Raw genomic sequence first — 18289 nt, forward strand, 5'->3', positions numbered from 1 at the left:
GGCGTCTTCGGAGTATGATGGGTAGGAAGTGGGTTCCTAGCACTGAGCTAAGCTGCAGGAAGAGCCATGCTGTTCTCCCACAACATTTTTCTCAGTTCTGTTGTTTACTGGGCAAGATAGCATCATGTTGCCTGCCGCTATGGTGGGTGAGTATCTGCAGTTCTGTTATGTTGCTCATCCCCAGCATGGTGATGGCATGGGATGTTATGAGTGGATGCTGGTGAGGGAACTAAATAGCAACAGTGGCTAAGGAAATACTAGCTCTGGTGATCTCTGGGGATGGAGTCTCCTGCAGTAGTTTATAAACATCACTTACAAGTGTACCAGGGAGAGGCTGTGCACTTGGTCCTGGTGATGTGTCTTCTGGCAAAAGATTATTTGGCTGTAGCAGGCAGGAATGCTCTCCCTTTGTCACTTACCAGGATGGTGTGGGAGAATTTGGGGACAGGTACAGTAAGAAACCCAAAATGGTGTCTTGTTGGGGGGCTCCTTTTGTTGTTTCCTGGGCTGAGATGCCAGAGGAGGGACTGAGGCTTTTAAAATCCAGGGCACAGACACTGCGCAGATTTTGTACGTGTACAGAAATGTACCCTGAGAGATGAAAGGCTGTGGTGTGGAAACATGAACCGAAGCCACAGCTGTGGCCTCCATCTCGGCCTTGGGATTGGGCTAAGCTTTTCAAGCTGAAGATTTGGTCCTGGCTTTGGGTGAGATCTATCAGAGGAGAAACAAGCTTGGCTGCTGTTGATGCCTGGATTGCCTGTTAGGGGATATTTCCCATTGTGGAGGTCTGCGAGGTTTGTGAGAGGGGAACTGTGGTGTTCAGATCCGCCTAGGAGAGGTTTGGGAAGCGTTCTGTGGTCTTGGACACACAACCTGAATGAGCGGAGGCCCTGTCATGCATCAGGGACTCATCACTTCTGTCACCAGACGGTTAGGATGATGGCTTTGGCCCCTCAGCTCTATGGTATGATCTTCAGAGGCCTTGCTAGTGCGAGAGCTGCTGGGGAAGTCCAGTCCCTGGCTGTGGAAAGCTGAGCAGTCACCCTTATGATAGCAAGAGCAATAAAGCTGGCCTAGCATTTCACACTCACCAGGCATTGGCTCGGAATACTTGTATTGGTGCTTTGTAACCTTCCAAGATCCTCCCTCCCTGCAGATGGGAAATGAAAATCCTTGGCATCAGCACGAAGTGGTGGAAGCAAGTCCAGTAATGTGGTTTAGCAAAAAAAAAAAAAAAAAAAAAAAAAGGAAAAAAAAAAAAGGAAAAACTTGTCCAGCACCAGATCAGTGCAGCAGGGTATCTGCGGGCCTCACTGGAGAGTGCAGCTCTCTCTCTCCCAGCAGAGGTGTTGCACAGAGCAGCTAAGTGCATGTACATTGCTTGCTCAGTGAACGTGGCCCACGCTGTTGTAAAATGAGGGGGCTGGAAATGCTTTCCAGTTGATCCACTCCTGGTGTCAGACTTCTATAAATCTCCCCTAACTGCCAGCAGCGCTGCCAAACCCCGCTGCGACGCAGGAAAAGTGGGTTGCTCCCTGCTCTGCTCTGTGCCCAGCTGTTCAGGGCATATCCAAACTCGTCTTGGCAGAGAGGGAGAGAGCTTTTCAAACATTCCGCCTAGAAGTCATTTGTTAGGGACAAATGGGGGATTTGCCAGGACACACTGCTCCATCTGGTCTGGCATCCTGTCCCATGCATAAAGCAGCTTCGATGGATCTGCTTGAGGAAAGCAAGGGGGGTGGGGGGGGGGAAAGGCATTTTTCCCAAGGAAAGGATACCACTTCTGCTGTCTGTTTGAACAGGCTTTCCTGGGCTGGAGCTCCTGTGCTACCCTGTTCCTTTGCTCTGCGCACACCTGCCTGCAGTGGAGGATCTGAAGGGATTGTTGGTATTCATGGCATTTATTATAGTTCTGCATTTCACTTTAGCACAACAGTGAGGTTGAGCTGCATCCAGACAGTGTTTCTACGCGCTTCGCACACCGAGCATTATTTCTTTCCTTTTCACTGTGTTTAATGAGAGAAGCACTCTGTTTATACTCTACCTGTAAAATTCCCCGATGCTTTCATCACTGTGAAATCTCAATAGACTTTGAGTTCCTGTCCCAGGGTGCTTGGCCCAGAGGAGCAGCCAGCTTTGCCAAGCCATCAACCTCACTTGTCACAAGCTGCGTAAAGGCATCGAGACAGAGCTGTTGCTGTACCAGTAAAGCCCTGTTTTACACCTCTTCAGTAATGGTTTGCCTGGAAGCGTTTCCTTTTGTGCTGCTCCTGACTGTTGAGTTCTTTTCACACCCACTGCAGTTTGTCTGACTGTTTTGTGCATGTGTCTGTGTTTCACAGTATCCGGATTTGAGCCAGGAATCTGGGTCTCCATTTGTCTTTATCTGCACTAATCCCCAGGAGATGATTGTGAAGTTTCCCATCAAAGGAAAGCCCAAAATCTGTAAGTAGTAAAGTTTTCACAGATGCCCTCCTTGGCCTTTCTTGCCTGCTCTCCTTACCACCCCTGCTTGCCTTTGCCATATGAGTTCACAACCTTTGCCCTGCACTCTTTGATCTATAGGTGTTTGTTTAATGATTCAAATTCATCTGTAATATTTTTGTCTTTGGTCCCCCTTTCCCCAGATGTTGCTTCCTCCCAAATACATGCCTCTTCCTGCCTCTGCAAACACTTGGGAATTATGGTGCTCATGTGCTCTGAGGAAACACATGCCTGCAGCTGATCTGCTTCTGGCACAAGTGCTTGCAGGCTACGTTGGGATATGAGGCAGGAGTCATAGAATTGCAGAATGGCTTGGCTTTGGAAGGGACCCTAAAGCCCACCCAGTTCCAGCCTTCTGCTGTGAGCTGGTTTTCCCCCCACCAGAACAGGCTTCCCAGAACCCCAGCTGCTGGTATTGAGCCCCTCAGTGATGGGGTCTCTTGGCAGCAGTGCCAGCACTTCACTGCCCTCTCAGTAAAAAAGATTTCTTCCTAGCATCTAACCTGAATCTCCCCTCTTTTAGTTTAAAGCCATTCTTCTTTTCTTTTGCTATCTGCCTGTGTAAAAATTTGCTCTCCCTCCTGTTTGTAAGCTCCTCTCAAGCACTGGAAGGCCACAAGGAGGTCTCCCCACAGCCTTCTCTTCTCCAGGCTGAACACCCCCAGCTCCTCAGCCCGTCTCCATAGCAGAGGTGCTCCAGCCCTCGCAGCATCTCCGTGCCCTCCTCTGTCCCCGCTCCAGCAGCTCCGCACCCTTCCTGTGCTGGGGGCCCCAGGCCTGGACGCAGTACTGCAGGTGGGGCCTCACGAGGGCAGAGCAGAGGGGTCGGTCCCCTCCCTGTCCACTGCCACCCCTCTGTTGGTGCAGCCCAGGATGCCGTTGACTTTCCAGGCCCCAAGCCCTTTTCATCCGCCAAGTCCTTCTCCGCAGCGCTGCTCTCAAAGAGTTCTTTGCCTGTCTGCACTCCTATCCAGGATTGCCCTGACCCAAGTACAGCACCCTGCTCTTGACCTTGTTGAACCTCATTGGGTTCACGTGGTCCCACTTTGTGAGCCTGCCCAGGTCCCTCTGGATGTCGTATCAGCTGTAGCACTCAGCTCGGTGCCATCTGCAAACTGCTCAGGGTGCACTCAGTCCCACTCTGAAAGTCTCACTTTATCCTCATAAGAGGGGCAGGTTGGAGGTTGGGGCTGGCCTGTGCTGGCTGCTTGCCTTCCTTTTGACAGGAGTGGCCTGAAGCAGACAGGGCTATAGGTCCAGGTGGACGTGTGACCATGGGCTGGTGTGGATGGGATGTCCTGGCAGAGCTGGTGGTGAAGCGTTGCAGCATCTGTCTGTGCGCTGCTTGCCAGCGTTGTTTGTCCCTTTTATGAGCCACCAGCCCTCTGCAGGCTGCCAGTTATTCCTGCCCACTGCTGTAAAAAGAATGGAGGATGGATGCAGCAGCTGGGGAGTCTGCAGTCAGCTCTGTCCTTATTAGCAACCTTCTCACCACACAGCCTGGGGAAGGCACAGAACATGCTTTCAGGGGATGTGAAAAATTAATTTGACAGGCTAAAAGCAGCATAAGCAGAAATAGTCTTGGCTGTTTGTTTAGCAGAGCTGATGGCTCGCTCTCCTTTCTCATTTGCAGCATGCTTCTCTGGGAGTAGTTATCTAGTGGCACAGGAGCAGCAGGGTTTCTCAGGACCAGTTAATAAGGCCTTTTCAAGCACAGCATGGGTTTTTGTGCTGTTTTTGAGTATTTTCTCCCCCTTTATCCACTCAGGTTCTCCCACGGCTGTGCTTTCTCCCCGGGTGTTTGGCAAATACCCCTAGTGTGCTGAGCAGGTAGAGGGGCAAAACAGTGTGGTTTATCATCCAGCTTTTATAGCAGCATCCTGGAGGTATGTTCAGCCAACGGCAGCAAACAGCGCTTGCTGATCTGCAGCTGCAGAGCTCGTGCAAGGCCTTGGATCTTGCTGGCGGCACTGTCCTTCCACCAGGGACAGGTCTTTTCCAACATGCTGGTGAGCACTCAGGGCCGTGTCCTCCTTTTTGTACATTTTTTAGCCTCTCTCTGCTCTTGTTCAGCCTCCCTACTGCCACCATGCCCTGTCTCTGTCGCATCTGCCTCCACTGAGCCACGGTCAGGGCACTGCCTGCTCCCCCCTCTGTCACGTTGTCTTCTTTGTGTTGTGACAGTTTCCTGCTTGGAGCAGGATCAGTCTAACAGCCTGGAAGGAAGCTGGCTGAGCTAGCAGCCGCTCGCTCCCACTGCTGGCCTTGCCTTTCCTGCCCTCCTCCCCACCAGCTCTGCCACGGGAGCAGAGGAGCTGCAGCGCAGGGATCATGGAGCTGTGTGCCTCCTCCGGGGTGTGTGCCGGTGTGCTGGGTCGCTTATACGAGGTTTGTGACCGATGGGAAAGAGCAGGGAAGCCATCACTCTCCTGTGTGGCGCACTGTTTTTGGAGGAGCTGGCTCCATCTGATATAGTCTGAAGTGTGGCTCATGTCCCCACCTGAGCTCGTCTTGAAGCTTGGATCGACCATGACAAAATGCCAGTTTGTCTTGTTGGGAAGCCAAGCCGGAGTGGCTTTTCTTGCCAGATAGCAGCATGGACCTCACCGCAATGACATCTGAATGATTCTCTGTAGCAAATGAGTCGTTTCTAGCAGCCTGGGGAAGGAAAAAAAGAAACAGAGCTCAATTTGCTGCCAGGGTTATTGTTTGCATGGAAGGGATGGGCATAGTGTTTGTGTCACATTGGTGACCATGGCTTTCCTCAGACATGTCCCTGCTTAGTGTCAGCACATGAGGACAAAGCTAAGCTGTGGCTCTTGTGGGAGACCTCCTTGCATGTGGGCACAGCTTCCCGGAGCCACCATTGAGCAGCGTGGAGGTGAGGAGGGGGGAGAGGGGTTGCATTGCAGTGCTGGTGGTGAGATAAGAGTCTTTAAATCATTGAGCATAAAGAGCAGACCCTGGGGCCATTGCCTTATTTTTAGCCTTTTCTTAAAGGTTGCCCATGTGACGTTTTGTCTTTGCTAGCTGATAGAGCAGAGAAGCCTGCACATCACTTCTGGGTCCTGGGAGGAGCAGGTAGTCGTGCTAAGGATAAAGCTAACAGCCCTGGACGTGACAGAGCTTTGGCAGTGGGTGACCAGAGCACAGAGCGAGTGTGAAATCAGGACTCTTTTCCTGCCAAATCCCCACGGTTTGGTGACTCGGAGGGCTGGCACACCACTTCCGGCCGGTCTGGCTCAGCCCGCAGGGTGCCCAGTGTGCTGCTCTGTGTTTCTTGTGGCTGCGCAGAGGAGCTGTGCCAATGCCCTGCGTCCTGGGAGTTGCTCTGAGACACCCACCAGCATCTGGTCCCTGCTCCCAATTTCAGCCACTGCATTCGCAGAGCTCTAGTGATGCGCAAACCCTTAATCATGTGTTTTTTCTTTGCACGGTGTTTTTGGTTTCTGTACCCAGCCAAGAGCAAGGCTGACCCAAAAGCTGAAGGAGGGGGACACTTTCAGGGAGGTTGTCATGTTGGAGCAAGCAGTTCTGTAATCTCCTTCTCTTGGGAAAGGAGTGGAGCAGCTCGGAGCACGGTGCATCGCATCCCCAGAAGTGGCCCTTAACGGCGCTGGAGCCGGGCTGGAGGCTTTGGGCACAGGCAGGGTCAGGGTGGGGTAGCACGTTGCCCTCCCAGCTCGCTTACACTGCCTGGACTTCGGCTTTTCCCCAGGAGTTGCCCAGAGGTGCCATGTGCCTGAGCTCTGTGTGCTGGCCCACGCGTGGCCGCGCAGCGCGGGGCTCGGAGCACTTGCAGCAGCGGTGCTGCGCGATCCTTCGCTCTCTGCACGGGAGCCCCGCACCCCCAGCTCAGCGTCGTACCCGCACGGGGAAGCCATGGCGGCTGGGAACGTCTGGCTCTTCAAGCACGATAATTGAATGTGACAGCAACACACTAACGAGGAGACCTTGCTGCCTCCAGCTGATTTGCATTGCAAATAGCGTTTAAAAATAAAGAGTGACGAGGGTGGGTTTTTTTATTTTTTATTTTTTTTTTCCCCTCTCTTTACAGGGAAGCTGGATTCAAAGATCCATCAGGGAGCGAAGAAGGGGTTAATGAAGCAGAAAGCTGTGGCGTGACTGGGCCCAGCGGAGCCGGCGGGCACCGACGCGGGCGGCACCCGGTGCAGCGCGGAGACGGCTCCGGTCCCGGCGTCGCGCGGTGCTGCGTCTGTTGTCCTCGGGCAGCATTAAAAGGAGCGATGTTCCCAGCCTGCATCTCTGCTGTGTGTGGCCAAACGGCGGTCCCCGCTCACGCGCCCTCTCTGCCTACGGAGAAGATGGATCTCCCCATCTTTGCCCCCGGCCGTGCGCGGGCGCCGCGCGCCTCCGAGGCCGGCAGCCCTCCGCGCGAGGAACCGCCGCCCGACGTCCGTTCCCATTCCCCTCTCGCAGTCCGGAGCCGTTCCCGTCGCTCCGGCCCCCGCGTTTTCCCCTCCGCCGCCGCTCCGCTCCGGACTCCTTGCTCCGCCTTTTGCCCGGCGCCGGCTCCGGGCTGCCGCGTCCCCGCGGAGCCGAGCGCGGCCGAGCGGAGCCGAGTGGAGCCGAGCGGCCGTGCCCTGCGCCGCCCGCCCCGCCCCGCCCCGCCCCGCCCCGCCAGGCGGACACCGGCGCGGCCTGCGCGAGCGGCCCAGGCGGCATGGCGGGCCCGGCGGGCGGGCCCTAGCTGCCCGCGGCCCACCCGGCCCCATGGAGGAGACCTAGGGCCGCCGGGGCGCGAGAGAGCGGGTGAGTGCGGGGGGGCACCGAGCGGCGCGGCGGGTGCTGGGGGGGGGGAGGCGAGGCGAGCTTCGGGGACCCTGTGCGGGTACCGAGCCCGGGCCCCGCGTTCCTCCCGGCGAAGCCCGTTGGGGCCGCTCCCCCCCCCTTCCGCCCCGCCGCTGCCCGTCGGGCCGCTCCCCCCTCTCAGTCCTCCTTCCAATCCCCTCTTCCCCCCCCGCCCCCCCGAACGTTAAGGCCGGGACCCCCGCGCCTCCGACGGCCGTTGTGGCTCCGAGCCGCCCCGCAGCGGCCGTTGGGGCCGGGGCCCCTCCGCCGGCCCCCCTCCCCCTCTCCCAGCCCTGTCCCCAGCGGTTCCACCGCCCCCCGCGTGACCCCGCGTTCTCCACGGCTGCCGTTCGGCCCCCGGCGAACGTGGGGGGGGAGTTCGGCCCCGGGCACGGATCGCTGACCGTTTCGGCCCCGCGTTTCCCCGCCGGACGGAGCGCCGCGTTGGGGCCGCTCCCGCGGCGCTGCCCGCTCCCTCCATTGTGTACACGAGAAGGTCACCGGTTCAGGCCCCGTCTGTCACGCCGCCTTCCCCCCCCCCCCCCTCTCCCCTCCCCCGCCTCTCCCCGCGGGGCCGCGTCGTGGCTGGCGGTGCTCGCGGCCTTCCTTCCCCCCCTCCCGGTTCCCCCCGGGGTGCGGGGCCTGCGGGGCCGCTCCGCGCTTTGTGCGTGGCTCCGCCGTAGGACTGCGCCGCACATTTCTGCTCTTTGTTGGCAGCGCACGGCCGCGCGCGGCGCTGGGAGAGCCGCTCGGCTCCCATTGATCTGCGCCGGGAGTTCGGCGTGGGGGCTGCGGGCGGAACCCCGTCCCCTTCGCGCCGCTCCCGGAGGGGCTCTTTCGGCCCCATCCGCCCGCGGCGCGATGCGGTGCTTCGGCAGAAGCGGCCCCGCGTCAGGGCCGGCCGGCAGGAGGTCCCTGATGGAGCGAGGTGCCCTGGCCCGTAATGGAGCATGGCTGGGGCTTTTGGGCTCGGCCTGTGCCCTCAGAGCCCTCAGCTCTCTGAAACGCGTTTTGTCGTGAAGAAACAACTCGCTGAGCAGGAGTGGCCGAGGTACGTTGCGCTGCGTTGGAGCCGGTTGCGCTGTGTTGGAGCCGGTAACGTCCCGGGGCTCGCGGCGGCACTAGCAACGCATTCCTATTGCCTGGGGACCTTCCCCCGGAGGGGGACCTGTCCGCTGGGCAGGACCTCTCTCTGCTTGCCCGTGGTGGGAAGATCTGCTCCGCATCGCGTTGCTCTCAGCCTCGGGCAGGCGTTCCCACGCACGGCCGCACTCTGATTCGGATTAAGGCGCTGCTGATGCAACGCGGGTGCCAGATGTAAGGCAGTAAGCCTCTTTGTCCCCTTTATCCGGAACCTTATGTAAAGAGGATGGTATTTATGGTCCCAGGTACATCATTTCGGGGATGCGTGACGGCACGTGCTCAGTTGCTCTTATGCAGTGGATAAGCAAATCTTGTGCTTTGGGGACTGCACGGCGTGGGGCAGTTCCCCACTGAGGTCCAGTTGGTGTTGGTGTTTGTTTGAATAGCGAAGCCATCTCCTTGACTTTAGGTTGGGAGAGATCCCTGCCTCACTGGCTGCCTGTGGGATGGCTTGGAGCCATTTGGGTGCACACCTTCCCAAGGCCCTGGGAGGTGGCCCGCGTGCATTGGTTCTCCCATGGTACTGTTATGGTGACGCTCCATGGGCACCCTGTGTGGTGAACAGTCTCCCTGCAGTGCTGTGCTTCCAAGAAGTGGCCACGGTGGTGGGCTCTGCTGGTCCCGTGGTTAGAATGGGATGGAAACTCACCCCATGACTTCAACTCTCCTGGAGTGTTTTTGTGTTGAATGTAGTATTTCTTTGAAGGGAATGCCCATCTCGCTTCCGTTGAAAAATCTGTTTGCTAATTGCAGCCAAGGTGTTGTTTTGCTTTTCCTGCAGCTGAGCATCCCTCACGTGCTAAGAAATGTCTACCTCACCTGAGTGCCAGGTGTGCGGGCAGGCAGGAGGGCTGTTCGTGGGTCACACAGTGTTAAATGCTTGACTTCTGCGGTTCATTTCCTTCTCTATGGAATAAGAAACAAAAAGGAGAGGAGAGAGAACATTGTGCCTTTACGCCATGGGCATGGGAAGGCTTTGCAGCATGGGATGTCCCATTGAGCTGCCGTGGGCCACTTGACCTTGTGACAGAGATGGTGTGCCATGCTCCATTGGGTGTGACGTCGCTTTGCGCTGGGATGGTGATGTATTGGTCCCAAACAAGGTGTGCTGGGGACCGTTTCCATAAACATGGTGTCCCCTTCCTCTCTGGAAGGAGCTGGCGTGCTGCGGTGCAGCCAGGACTGTGGTGGGCACAGGGCTCGCCAGCTCCTCGGAGAACTGTGCCTCTTGGGGCAGGCTCGGTGGCTGCAGCAGGGCTCCTTGTCCTGGAGATTTCCTCTTTATTTTTCTGGTTTAGACATTCCTTCTCTTTGTGCCCGTTGCCACAAGTAATTAAAACTGGACTCCAGCTCGAAAATAGGCCAAGTACACTTTGATGCACGATTCTTGCTTTTTTTTATTGTGTTCCATTACATGCTGGCTAATTCACAAAACTCAGTCATTTGCAATGGGCCATTAGCGTGAATTAGCAACTTTCTGATGTATATCATAGCTTTGCAAATGGGCTTTATTAATCTGCAAAACACACCTATTTATTATCCTTCCCATAAGAAAGAAAGCAAAAGGGGGAGGGGGGAGCAGATAAAAAGTGCTGGAGGGATTTCTTGCTCTGATCCTCAGTGTGCGTGTGTGTCACCGCTTGCATGTGCCTCCTCCCGCGCTTCACAGACTGCCTGGTTTTTCCCAAAGCGTTCCCAGGCTGGTGCCTTGACAGAAAGAGGGATTGCAGCTTCACCTCCTGTCTTCTGCTGCAAATGAAGCCTCAGCTCGTCTCGCCAAGGTGCCCTAATTGCTTATTGAGTGAGGGGAATTAAAGGTGTTAATAGGAGAAGCGGCAGCTCCTTCATTTTTGGAGCGGTGGAGAGGTGTTCTTTGTCCTCTGGCGGCTGAGGTGTGTAAGCCCTGGGGCAGGTCCGAGCCCTCCCTGGTGGGTGAGGACAGGCCACCCATTCAGATCTCTCCAGGCCTTATGAAGTGCTCCTTTCTGTGTGGGGCTTTGCAAGGGTGTAGCCAGACCGGTTTGCAGTCCGCACAGGCTGCCTTGGTTCCAGTTTCCTAATGAAGAGGGGGAACCAACCTCCAGATTTGTCCCATATGTCCCTGTGGGAAGCGTCATGATGCGCTGCACGGTGCCAGGCTTTGCTCAGATGTCCCTTCTCCAGTATCTAATGGTATTTTTGGCAGCAGTGCAGTCGCCTGGGTTCGATGGGAGCGAACTGTGGGGCACCAAGAGAGCACCTGTGGTGGGTCCAGAGCATTCCCAGGGTAATCCTGGCTGGATGTAGCTCGCCGGGATGCAGATTTCGGGTGAGGATGATGCTGTGATTCTTGTTGGTATTGTAGCACCGTGTGCAGGCTGCCTGGAGCTGTGGGTGCCCCCTTCCTGGAGGTGCCGAAGCCTCAGATGGGCCCTGGGCAGCCGGCATGGGGCTGGGAGCTGAGCTCGGTGATCTCTGTGGTCCCTTCCAACCTGAGTCATTCTGTGATTCTGGATGGATGTGAGAGCTGAGCTAGCAGGAGGGGGAGTTGGCTCCCTTTTTCCCCTGCTTGCTCCCTGTGGCAAGGTTTTTCAGCTCCTCTTTCCCAGTACAGCTGTGTGTTAGGAGCACTGGCTGCTGTGTGGATGTAGATTCGGGTGCTGCTGGTAAAGCTCTTGGCTGTGTTCAACTCTTGGATTTTGAGATCTGTGAGGTTATACCTGTGGCAGGACCTCAGACCAGCAATTTAGGCAATGGGACTATATTCATCCCCACACTGGGGGGTGGGAGGGCCAAGAAGAAAAGCAGTCATCTGTTGTCCTAAGTGGGAAGGAGAGGAAGTGATGCTAGGTGCCTCCAAGTGTCTCTGCAGGCATCGACTTGCCTTCCGCCGACAGCATCGTGTGCCTGTTTGTAGGAAGCTTTTGGTGGAGGAAACACGAGTGGCGTTGGATTCGGTATGGGGGTAGGCAGCTGGGAAGCAGTGACATGGCTGCGAGGCGACAGAACGAAGTAATGGTGAATCGGGACGTGCCTGCTCTCGGGGCAAGTGAAAAATGGTGACTTTGGTGCTGACGCTTCCAAAAGCTGTTTGAGGATGAAAGAAGGGTCGTTCCCAGGTTTCCCACCTCCAGACACGAGGGAAGGCCTGAAACGTCTCCCCCTTTTCCTTTCCCCCCTCTCTGTGTGCCTCACGTGCTGCTGACGTCGCTGCTGGTGACGCTGGGCTTGTTGGGGCTGAGGGGCACGCGCTGAGCTCTGGCTTTGCTCGGAGCGCTGGGCTTTGTCAGACCCCACCAGGCTCCTCCCAGGTTCTGCTGTGCGTTGGAGCGGAGTAAGCATCAGAGAGGAGAAGCGTTGAGTTTTGGCTAATGCAGCAAAACCTTCTCTTCAGATCCCACGCTGCGTGCCTGTGTCTCGTCGTATCTGTGGGTTCTTTGTAATAATTGAGGTTCCACTTTGCTGGAAGGTCGTGTTGTGGAGTTACGAGCAGGTGAGGGTGGATGTGAGCGTGAGTTCTGCTGCGAGCTGCAGCTTTTGCCTGCTGATGTGTGTGACATTGGCGTGCGCTGTGTGTCTGGAAGTGGGTGGGTGTCACAGCAGATAGATCTGCTCAGCTCTGCTCCGCAGTCCCCCTTCCGTGCTGCCCACGTTCAGCTTTGCCCAGGAATGCCAGCACCCACCTGCCCCATGTCAGGTTCATCCCCGATGTCACAGCTCCGCTGGCGGAAACTTGGAGTCCCGGCGTAAGTTTCTGGAGTGCTCGCTGGGCTGCAGTGCATGCTGGAAGATGTAGTCTCGCGGGGGTGCACCTCCATATTAAACGAGGAGGGCTTGGCTCCATTTTATTCAAATGGGGCTCAGCCTGCTGGCTCCTGGCAGCATGCCCGCGCCATCTCGCTCCAGCCGGGAGCTGCCAGAGTTGTGCCGGTGCCCGGTGGGAGCGCGGCTCCTCTGTGTCCTTGGGCACACCTGGCGATGGTGCGGGGCGAGCACAGAGCCCTGCCTGCCCTGGGTGCCACTTGTGGAGGGTGTCGTGGCCGGTCGCCTTTGTCTGCTGTGCCGTGAGTGATGCATGGGGGGAGAGCAAGCCCTCCTCCCTGCCGGATTTCTGGAGCTGAGAGCAGCAAGTGAGTGAGGAAGCTCCTTTGTGCAGATTTCTCCGTCTCCTCTTGTGTGTGCCAGCTGGCTCTCATTCAACGTTTCTCTTTTTTTTTTTTTTTTTCCCTTCCCTTTTTCCCTCCCCCATCTCTAGAGAGAGGGGGCGGGGAGAAAGGGAACATCTTAAAAAGAGATCTGCAGAAAAAGACACGGGAGTTACTTTGCAAAAATCCGACCCAAACAAGCCCAGCTGGGGGATTACCAGCGCAGCAGCCCTGGGAAGGAGAGCACGTCCACTTGGATCTCACTTTGCTTTGCTCGTAAAAGGAAACAAAAAGGGATCTGGTGCTGGGGAGGAGTGCAGGGAGAAGGGGCTGGGGGCACGCCTCATGGCCAAGCCTCTTGAGTCCCTGTGGCTTTCTGTCCCCTTCGTCTCTCCTTCTCGCTTCCTGGAAGTTACTGAGGGTGGAAGTAGCAGTCGGACGCATCTGGGAGCCACTGAAGGCTGCTCCTGGAGCACACGGGGATGAGCCAGCCCTTCTCCATTGGGGCAGGTGCGGTACGTCCTCCAGCATCCTGCCCCGGCTTCCAGCGCCGAGGTGCAGGGCTCAGCTGGGCCCAGCGTGCTGGAGCACAAAGGGCTGGGGCTCATGCGGCTTCCCGGCTCTCTGCTGGGTGCTTTTTGAAGTGCTCCATTTGAATAGTTTCCTCTAGGTGTGTTTGCAGTTGGCTGCTTGCTCCCGAAGTGAACTTTCAGGTTTGTCTCTAATACGCTGGCTCCTTCCCAGCACTGAGATGTGGATTGGAGAGGTCTCAGCACCTAATGGAGCTGAATTATTCATGTCTGATGCTGCGTGTGCGCAGCATTCCCAAACAGAAAGCTGTCTCCTTGTTGGATCCGTGCACCAGGACTGCTCTTAAAATGCTGGCAGGGCTCCAGCCAACAAGTGAGCACATGCTGCTCGTGTTGCACGGGGATCCATCCGGCGATGGCGGGAGGTGAGTGGCTGTGTCAGGAGGAGGGCGTGGGGGCCCGGACAACATCTGGGGCTGTGGGAACTGCCTTACCCCCTCTTGTGTGGGTTGGCTTGCAGGGGAACCACCCCTCATTGCATTTTGGGGTCGTGGGCTGGGACGCGACGCTCCTTCCCCATTCCTCTTTGCGGTGCTTTTCAGTGCCCAGCCCGTTCCAGTTGGTCCTGTTTGAGTTCCTTCCCTGCCTGGCAGGGCCTGGTGTGCCTCCTCCTTCGGGTGCTTGTGTTCTCCCTGCGTTTGTTGAACCTGTTTGCTCCCGGCTCTCCAAGGAGCTGGTAGACTTGTGGGCTCCTTCTGCCTTTTGTTGTGGGAGGAATCGGCAACCGTTGTCGCCCACTGCTGCCATCTGTGTATCTTCAGACCTAAGTTCTCCTTGTCTGCTCGCTGTATCTTTGATATTTCACCATGGGACGGAGCGCTGGGGCACTGCGAGGCCGAGTGTGCCACTGTGCCCCCGTGAGTGCACAGGGCAGGAGACCACGGCCCCAGTGTGGGCTGTGCAGCCCCTTTGCTGAAGGAAGGGCGCGGATGCAGAGCGGGGTGTTCCGGCAGTGCCATGTGGGAGGTGGGCAGGAGGAAGAGGAAGGTGAGAGCTGTGTGCGGGGAGGCTTGCGGCAGCCGTCAGCATGCACAGAGCTCCTGATTCGGCACTTTCTGCCACTGAAATGAGAGGTCAGTGCTTTTCATTTCCAGCCTGCACGCTCGCCCCCGGCTCCTGGGGTTCAAGCTCTCTGTAATGACCTGTCAGAGAGTGGATTATTGGCTGCGCGGAGCCAGGGATGCTGTGGGGAGCAGATGGAAAATGGTCTGGCTGCGGCAGCCTGTCTGATGAAAGAATCCTTGGCATTTTTACAGTGTTTGCATCTCTGGAAACACACCATGAAGCTGCTTTCCAGGCTCCTGCCTGCTGGGGTTTGAAGAAATTTGTGTGTGCGTGCGTGGTTGATTTTTTTTCTTCTCTTTTTTTCCCCCTTGTTTCTCTTGAAGTCACCTGTTTTTGAAGTGCTGCTCGTCAATAGCAGCAGGCCTCGGGCGCAGCGGAGCTGGAGAGGGGCCTCATCCAGACAGGCTCAGGGCTTCCTCCCAGCTCTGCAGCTGCACGGCCAGGCTGCGTACTGCTCAGTGCCATTCTGCATGGCTGTGTGCCCCTGAGCTGGGATTTATTTCCCAGGGAGGCACTGAGCCCTGTGCTTGGCAGCATGGAGCAGCCCCCGGAGGCAGCCCCCGGATGTGGGTGGCATTGGCAGGAGAGGAATCAATCCTCCATCCCAGGGCTGCACTCAATAATTCAGAGGGAAATGGCGAGCGGGGAATGTGTGAGTAATGTCTTGTTGGAGCCGAGAGCTGTGACCTGCCAGGGCCTTGCATCGATTGAGGGACCGCTGCCAGATGGTTCCTGCTGCCATGGGGACGCAAGGATGGGCGAGGGGCGGGATGGGGGCTCGCACCCTGTCTCAGGCTGGGGCATGCTGTGGGTGTGGGGTGAGAGCCAGGTGCGGCTGCCCCTCTGTGCCGTCCCTCTGTGTCTAACTCCTCTCTCTGCTCTCCCTTCCAGCAGCAATGCCGTCACCTGGGCAGACCCCGAGCGCCGGCAGCCCAAGGACATAGCGCTGCGGACCCTGGGGCAGGAGGCAGGGAAGAGCCTTGAACCGTGAGGGGCCGTTAACTCTAAGATGTCCTTGAGCAGCGGAGCTTCCGGAGGGAAAGGAATTGATGCGAACCCGGTAGAGACGTACGACAGTGGGGATGAATGGGACATTGGTGTAGGGAATCTCATCATTGATCTGGACGCTGATTTGGAGAAGGATCAGCAGAAATTGGAAATGTCGGGCTCCAAGGAGGTGGGGCTCCCGGCGCCCAATGCGGTGGCGACCCTACCTGACAACATCAAGTTTGTGAGCCCAGTGCCACAAGGCAAGGAGGGCAAATCCAAGTCGAAAAGGAGCAAGAGCGGCAAGGACAGTGGCAAACCGGCCCCAGGCAGCTCCTTGTTCACGGCCGGTGAGGGAGCTGGGGGCAAGAAGGAGGCTCAAGGGCGCTCTGGGGACGGTGCGAACTCGGGGGTCTTGGGGCCTGCCGTCACCCCCAAGGGCTCGGAGAAGTCGGCCAAGGCATCTCGCAGCGTGGCCGGCTCCAAGAAGGACAAGGAGGGCGGTTCTTCCAAAAGCAAGAAGGAAAGGAGTGAGGGTGCGGGGGCTCCAACAGAGAAGGAGCCTGGCGTGCTGCAGCCCCTGGCCCTGGCCGTGAGGGTGGGACAGTATGATGGTGGCCAGGGGACGGAGCCTGCTGCTGCCGCCGAGCAGCTTGGGAGTATAGCTATTGACACGGGAGCTGCACTCAACCCTTTGGGAGTTAAGTCAGAGCTGGAGGATGGGGAAGGAGAGTGTCGGCAGCTGAAAAAGGTCAAATCGGAGAAGGTAAGGGAAGGGCTCGGGCTGCGGGAGGAGGGATGGTGGTGCCAGAGGTTGCTCTGCAGCGTGCTGCTGAATGTGGTGAACAAGCAGGACTGGGGCCCCGCAGGAGGAGCCTGGAGGGTGATGCCTGGCTCCGTGCCCCCTCTGGCTCCTGGCACAGCAGGCACCGTGGGCTTCCAGCCTGTTGTCAGCCACGGCGCCTTTGCTGTATGTGTCAGAGATCCCTGTGATTCCCCAAGGACTTCTTTTTCTCTTCACCTGCATCATTTGCTGAGAAGGAGACCTTCCTGTGCTGGTAAACTTGGGATGTGCATGAGTGCGTGGGGCTGACAGGAGCCTCCTGGTGCAGCCTGCCAGTGGGATGTGGGCTTTCTCCAGCTTGCAGCAACAGTCAGCCCACAGCTACCATTCTGCTGTGGGTGCTTGTGCATTTCTGCTCTGCTGCTATGCAGCACTGGTGCTGTGGCTGGGCAGGAGCAGCGTACAGACACACTCTGCAGTTCAATTTCAAGAGCTGTGTGTGTTGTGCTGGCAGAGTGTCCCTGGTCTGTGTGAGCCCAAGCAGTGGTTTGGACACCCTCATGTGTGCAGCTCTGTGTGCTTGTGCCTATCGAAGCCCCATTGTGCTGGTGGTACAGCACTCATGGACTGGGGAGATGGGTGGATTGGATTTCTGGTTGATGGCGTTGGAAGCTGATGCATGTCCTCTCAGGATCTGATATGAGGATTTTGGACACCAGGAATGGGGGCTGGTGGAGGGAGGATGGGAAGAGTTACTGATATCAGCAAGAATGGGAAAGCGGCCACAAGAGAAGAGCATAGAGCTATGAAAATACAGAGAAGGCTGGGGTGGGACCAGGGCATGGGGTGAGTGGCTCTTAAATAGGTCAGGAAAAGAGGCCTCTAGGGCCATCAGCTGGAGCTTGTGAAACTAAGGAGTGGTGTAGAGAAGGCGTGTTGTTTCCGTGTCTTTTCCAGCACCAGAATCCAGGTGAATGATGTTGGGAAGAGGAGCAGATGCTCGTTTGTGTGATGGATTTAAATGGCTGCAAAAAGCTGTGGATGCTGCAAGTTGGGCACCCATTGGGTGCTTGTATGGGGCAACCTCTGTGGCTTGAAGAGACCCTGAGGCTGGTTTCCATCTGGAGAGGGAGAGAGGGAAAGAATGGGGGGGTAGGGATACCCCTGCATGCAGCCATCTCTTGCCAAGCACCCCTACCCTCCTTTAGCTTGATGGGTGAGTCCTTGCTGCATCCTCAGCAGAGATGTAGGGGGCAGGAAGGGGGCTCAGTTCCTGCCAGGAGCCTTGTGCTGGGCCTTGCTCATGGCCCAGCTGCTGAGGTGCAGTGTTCAGGGGGAGCGGTGGTGCTGGCCAGCCACGGGATGTTAAGCATTAAACAAAAGAGCCTCCCAGCTCTTGGCTGCTGCTCTGGCTTTGTTTTGATTGAGAGCTTGTTCAGCAGGAGGAGGGTGGTTATTTTTTTTTTTCTTTCATTTGTCCCCCTGATGATTGTCCAGATGTGACGCTGCTGCAAACAAGGAAAAGGCAAACAGAAGCCGCTGGAGGCTTGGTTCTGCACAAAACCCTTCCTGGATCCTGTGCAGTTCTGGGTAGCAGGGGCTTGGTTGTTCCCCTGCAGATGCCATCACTGAAGTCAAAGTGGCTTTTCTCTGAGCATGCTAGTGTGGATCAGAGGGCGAGGACACGGTAATGAGATCCAAACTACACCACTGCTCTGCTTCAATCTCTGCCCTGGCACTCACCTTTTTGTTGGTCTTGTGTGCTAGCTTCCATGCGCTCAGATGATCCAGGCAGCTTCTCTGCCCAGAGCTGAGGAGGCCCTTGGAGGAGCTCTTGAAGCCGTAATGCCTGTCTGTGCCCCACTGAGGTCTCAGTGCATGCCTCGCTGGAGGTAGGAGCTGCAGTCCCACCACTTCCTTCTGGTGCTCAGTGCCCGTCTGTGGGGCTGCCAGCAGGGGTTTGGTTTCATCAGTGCCTCTCTGACAGTACTTGGCAGTGGCACTGCTGTGGTGTTTTCACGAGCACCTTCCATGCTTGCAAAAAAAGCCCAGAGCAGCCTTCTCACCCTTCCTTTTCCTTGGCTGGCTGCTGCACTGTGCAGGGGTTCAGTGTAGCCCAGGCTGCTCTGTGCAGCCAGCCCCGTTGTGGTGAGGATGAATGGTCTCAAGATGGTGGATTTGCAGATGTGGCTGAGCAGGGGTGAGGCATTGCACGCCTACCCCAACCTTGTGCTTCAACATCACATTCCGAACCCAGTGCCAGCGGTGGTGATGATGGGCTGTGCCTGTTGTGCTTT

At 57.0% G+C, this 18289-nt stretch overlaps 2 protein-coding genes across 4 annotated transcripts in view; both read left to right on the forward strand.

Moving 5' to 3' along the window:
• The window catches only part of TRIP4 (thyroid hormone receptor interactor 4), a 29363-nt gene extending 22613 nt beyond the window's left edge, over nt 1–6750 (forward strand). The window contains exons 12-13 of the mRNA XM_065733692.1: nt 2346–2448; nt 6545–6750. Of these exons, the coding sequence (XP_065589764.1) occupies nt 2346–2448; nt 6545–6612 (171 nt within the window). The 3' untranslated portion in view covers nt 6613–6750. The remainder of the gene's footprint in view (nt 1–2345; nt 2449–6544) is intronic.
• A 384-nt stretch (nt 6751–7134) lies between these two features.
• The window catches only part of ZNF609 (zinc finger protein 609), a 35586-nt gene continuing 24431 nt past the window's right edge, over nt 7135–18289 (forward strand). For 2 of the 3 annotated variants that reach the window (XM_065733696.1, XM_065733694.1), the window contains exons 1-2: nt 7135–7260; nt 15113–15974. In XM_065733696.1, the coding sequence (XP_065589768.1) occupies nt 15231–15974 (744 nt within the window). In that variant the 5' untranslated portion in view covers nt 7135–7260; nt 15113–15230. The remainder of the gene's footprint in view (nt 7261–15112; nt 15975–18289) is intronic. The other variant, XM_065733695.1, reaches the window with a different exon arrangement.

The sequence above is a fragment of the Cyrtonyx montezumae genome, unplaced genomic scaffold (genome assembly GCF_038088225.1).
Source record: "Cyrtonyx montezumae isolate F1298 unplaced genomic scaffold, pur_monq_1.0 scaffold_17, whole genome shotgun sequence".
Taxonomy (NCBI): Eukaryota; Metazoa; Chordata; class Aves; order Galliformes; family Odontophoridae; genus Cyrtonyx; species Cyrtonyx montezumae.